The following is a 4,893-nucleotide window of genomic DNA, read 5'->3' as shown; positions in this document are numbered from 1 at the left end:
TTTTCTTTTGCCTTCTACCTGGTGGCACTTTGAAATCTGGAGTTTTAATAATTTGTGACTTAACACTCTCTAGTACAATCCAAGAATCTGTATGTCCTACAGGATGTATTTGTCTTTTATATGTTTTTAGCCAAGATTCCTTTAAGTACCAGTGCGAGCAAAAGTTGGACTTCTTGATGTTTCTCTTCTCGATAGCTGCAATTGCATATATGCATGGTAATTCATCAAATTGAAACTAAAAACAATCGCATGTTCTTTTGTTTAAGTCCACGAAGAAAGTTATTCCTTCTTCTTCAACTCTAGAACGCCATGAATCAACAGGGAAGACCTTCAATGTTGAAAAATTATAAGTCAGTACATTGTGTTAAATTATATTAAAATAATAACCTAAACATAGAACATAATACTTACATTCAAAGTAAATGCTAAATCTATCTTTTTCTTCAATTCCTCTTCTGCCCAACAAGAAACATCATAAAAAGTTCCTTCTGCTTCATTTATTCTTTCATAAAACCAAAGTTTTAGCTTCACTTGAATGAAATCCATCATTCTTAATATAGGCAGCTCCCTTGCTTCTAATAGGACAGAATTCATTGACTCAACTATGGTTGTTGTGAGCATGTCATATCTCCGTCGTGTACTATAAGAACGTGCCCACCTTTCCGGTGGTTCTTCCATCAAGTAGTCATAAGTCTTCTTATCTACTTTTGCTATATCTAACATGTAAAGATCAAATTCTTTGCGCCTGTAAACTCTTGAAACACTTTGAAAAAGTTTTATGACCTCACTTTTCACTTTCCTTCGCTTTAGGTTCTGCTCCAAATGATAGATACAAATCCTATGGTGGCTTTCAGTATATACCTTTGTGATGGCATATGCAATAGATTGATGCATTTCTGATAAAAAAATTAAATTCTCATGGGTCCAATTGCATAGCGAAGCTCACTAAAGTAGCACTCATCGGAATTGTTATTTTCAGATTCTGGTATTCCAAAAGCTAGTGGGAAAATTTGGTTATTTTCATCCTTTGAAAGAAATCATTAAAACACCACAAAATTTTGACTTCAAAAAAGTTGCATCAATAGCAATCACTGGTCTACAATGATTCCAACCAGATATTGATGATCCGTATGCATAAAACATATAAAGAAACCTGAAAATACAATATAAAACAAGGTTAAAAGAAGTTAAGGATAGACAGTCCTTAACTTAGACTAACAAGGTCAAAAGTTAAGGACAGGCAGTCCTGAACTTCAAGTTACAAGGCCAAAAGTTCAGGACAAGTAGTCCTTAAGTTAGATTAGCAAGGTCAAAAGTTAAGGAAATGCAGTCCTTAACTTAGAGTTACAATTTATAAAGTTAAAGACATGCAGTCTTTCAAAGTTCAAAAGTTAAGGACAGACAGTCCTTAACTTTGACTTACAAGTTTAAAAGTTAAGGATAGGCAGTCCTGAACTTCAGGTTACAATCTCAAAAGTTAAGGACAGGTAGTCCTGAAGTTAGACTAACAAGGTCAAAAGTTAAGGACATGTAGTCCTTAACTTAGGTTTACAAGATAAAAAGTTAAGGACATGGAGTCTTTAACTTAGACTAACAAGGTCAAAATTTAAGGTCACCATGTCCTTAATTTTATAACTTGCAATTCTAAGTTAAGGACCAAGTGTCCTTAACGTTTTGACTGCACACATGAAAGTTAAGGACAACACGTCCTTAACTTTTTAACTGGTTAAAGACAGCATGTCCTAAAGTTTATAAAACAGACTAATAAATTCTTTTTTGATTGTTTACCTGTTGTTTTCGTCTATCTTTATGTTAGCATATGTTCTCGGGGTTTTACTTCTCATCATATACAAGTATGAAGACAATAATTTATAATTCTCTTCAGGAGTTCCTCTTATTAAATCGGAAGCACGTTGAATAGCACGCCACGCCTTGTGATACCCAATGTCTAGTCCATGCAATTTTTGTATTTCTGCCATGACAAAAGCTGGTGTAACTTCAAACCTTGGGTCTCGAAGATTGTTGATAATGTAACCACTAATAAACTTTGAAGTTGCTTGCCTTTGATCAGCTTTCATAGTGTTAACAGAGCAGTCATGATTTTTCTCAATCTTTACTATCTTGAACAGTGTTGAATCTTTAATTCTGAAAGCACGCACACACCACCCACACCTATCATCATTGCATTTCAACGAATATCTTGTTGAGCTTGATCTAACAACCTTGAATTCAAAATGTTCTTTAATTGCTATGTTTGAAAAACAGTTAATTATACTCTTCTTTTTGTCAAATATTGATATCACTTTTATTTCATCCAACGAAGCATTTTCTCTTAATCGTAGTTGGGGATTCTTTTTGTTTCAAATTTGACCTCCGTCTAGTTAGTTGAGTAGAGATTTTTTCAGCAACTTCTCCAATTAGTTGTGCACTCTCTAAGACTTGAATACCCAAAGCTTGTTTGTTGTCAATCTCTTTAATGCTTTTTCCTTCTATTTGAATAGAATCAGATGTTTGAAGCACATCTTCAGTTATTAGTTGAGCTTCAACCATATCTATTTCCATTATCTATTGGCATTTGTTTTGATTGTCATGTTGAGTTTCTCTGTTGACATGTTCAAAGGTGTTTGTTGATCCAAGAACTCTTTCCGAAATATCAACAATGAAACGACAGCCCTTGAAGAGTGAATGACTTTTTAGTAACTCTATACATGTGTGAAGATCTAAATCTTTGGATACAAGCATTCCCTTGCTTGTTCCAAGGTTGATATCAAACCATATCACTGCTTCAAACTTGTCTCTATCCAATTCAATAACTTCAAAGATCCGTTTAATGAAATCTTCAAACCGAATTGCCTCAGGTACTAGAACAAGTTTTGTTTGATGATCAAGATACTTATAGTCTTCACTCCATCTACCATTAAAAGAAACTATAATGAATATTGTTTCCATCCTGCAAGTCAAGAGAACGGGAAACTCAGGACATATTTTATAGAGCAATCCTTATATAATTAAGAATAGGTACTGTAAGTTCAAAACCAAGTTAAGGACCAAGTGTACTTAACTTTTGAACTTGGAATTTAAAGTTAAGGATCAAGTGTCCTTCTTTTTAACTTGGAACTCAAAGTTCAGGACCAAGTGTCCTTAACTTATGAACTTGGAACTTAAAGTTCAGGACCAAGTGTCCTTAAGTTGTGAACTTTGAACTGTAAGTAATGGACCAAGTGTCCTTAACTTTTGAACTTGAAAATAAAAGTTCAGTACCAAGTGTCCTTAACTTTTGAACTTAGAATTCAAAGTTAAGGACCAAGTGTCCTTAACTTTTGAACTTGAAACTTGAAGTTAAGGACTCCTTAACTTTTCAACTTGAAACTATAAGGTAAGGACTGACTGTTCTTAACTTTTTAACTTGTAACTCTAAGTTAAAGACCAAGTGTCCTTAACTTTTGAACATGTAAGTCAAAGTTCAGGACCAAGTGTCCTTAACTTTTCAACTTGAAACTCAAACTTCAGGACCAAGTGTCTTTAACTTTTCAACTTGAAACTCAAACTTCAAGACCAAGTGTCCTTAACTTTTTCAAAAAAATTTGCAAAACTATGACAGTATATCCTTAATATTCAGAAGAATAGCAAAAAAAGTTAAGGACATTGTGTCCTTAACTTTTTCAATTCAATTTGCAAAATCAGGACACTATGTCCTTAATATTAGTAACAACGGTCATGTTAAGGACACCAAATCCTTAACATTATGTGCTCAATTTTTATAGAATTATCACAGTGTCACGACCCCAAATACCCGATCGTGATGGTGCCTATCACATTACTAGGCAAGCCAACCCAAACCATTAATCACAGCGAATTTATTTATAAAATCATTTTCTAACACGGATTTAAATATCAATTTTCATAAGAAATGAATAAAACAGCTAAAAATGTGCGGAAATCAATAAAACATTAAACCAACACAGCCCAAACATCTGGTGTCACGAGTCTAGAGCCTCTAAATATACAAATTTGACTGTCTAATACATAACAAATCTAAAATCCAGAAAAATAAGGATAAGAGGAAGAAAGTAGGGCTGCGGATGGCATGCAACTACCTTGTAGTCTCCGGCAAACTCTAACAGTGCTGAGGATCCTCACTCTGCCGCTCGGGCACCTAGATCTGCACACAAGGTGCAGGGAGTAGCGTGAGTATGCCAACTCAATAAGTAACTAAAGTAAATAAGGTCTAAAAGTAGTGACGAGCAGTTTAAAAATCATATAGAAGGGTAAACGACAGAATATCAAGTCAAACTCAATAGTTTTAAAACCAGTTTCTTCATAAAGCTTCAATTTCAATGGAAATACTTTGAATTCATTTACTTAGCAGTTTTCAACAGAGGCTTATTTTTAAAGAAGAGTGAAATCAGCTAAAATATCATAAATGGGCCCCTCGAGCAAGTCTCTCAGTCAGTCGTGACTTAGCTCTCGTCACTCAGTATTCACACTCAGCACTCAGGCTTAACAATATTTCATAATAGTAATAATCATAATAACTGCTGCGGCGTACAGCCCGATCCATAGTTTATAGTCGATTATGCTCACTGGGTATGTACAGACTCCGGAGGGGCTCCTACAGCCCAAACGTCATATCGTTGCGGCGCGCAGCCCGATCCAATATATATATATATATATATATATATATATATATATATATATATATATATATATATATATATATATATATATATATATAGTTGCGGCGTGCAGCCCAATCCATATAAGTATTGTTGCGGTGTGCAGCCTAATCCATAATATATACATATAATATTGCTGCGGCGTGCAACCCGATTCGTAATATTTATAATCCTTACCATTCGGTCTTCAACCTCTCTCAGTCATTAACCTCACATT

The 4,893-nt window shown here is 34.4% G+C and overlaps 1 protein-coding gene across 1 annotated transcript; it reads right to left on the bottom strand.

Annotated features, from left to right (window-relative positions):
• Nucleotides 1-235: 235 nt before the first annotated feature.
• LOC138878269 (uncharacterized) lies at nucleotides 236-894 on the bottom strand. The gene is made up of 2 exons (XM_070157937.1): nucleotides 412-894; nucleotides 236-328 (listed from the first exon to the last, which is right to left on the bottom strand). The coding sequence occupies exons 1-2, from the start codon at nucleotides 892-894 to the stop codon at nucleotides 236-238; spliced, it is 576 nt and encodes a 191-aa protein (XP_070014038.1).
• Nucleotides 895-4,893: the final 3,999 nt, after the last annotated feature.

Source organism: Nicotiana sylvestris, chromosome 9 (assembly GCF_000393655.2).
Source record: "Nicotiana sylvestris chromosome 9, ASM39365v2, whole genome shotgun sequence".
Classification (NCBI taxonomy): Eukaryota; Viridiplantae; Streptophyta; class Magnoliopsida; order Solanales; family Solanaceae; genus Nicotiana; species Nicotiana sylvestris.
The sequence above is the reverse complement of the archived record's forward strand: the minus strand, read 5'-3'. Positions and strand labels throughout refer to the sequence as shown.

What these genes read in the sequence shown, in the direction of transcription:
- LOC138878269 (XM_070157937.1), bottom strand. Translation starts at nt 894, where the DNA reads ATGCATCAATCTATTGCATATGCCATCACAAAGGTATATACTGAAAGC. An exon ending in ATTTAGCATTTACTTTGAAT is followed by an intron (nt 329 to 411) that starts GTAAGTATTATG and finishes TCAACATTGAAG; the next exon opens with GTCTTCCCTGTTGATTCATG.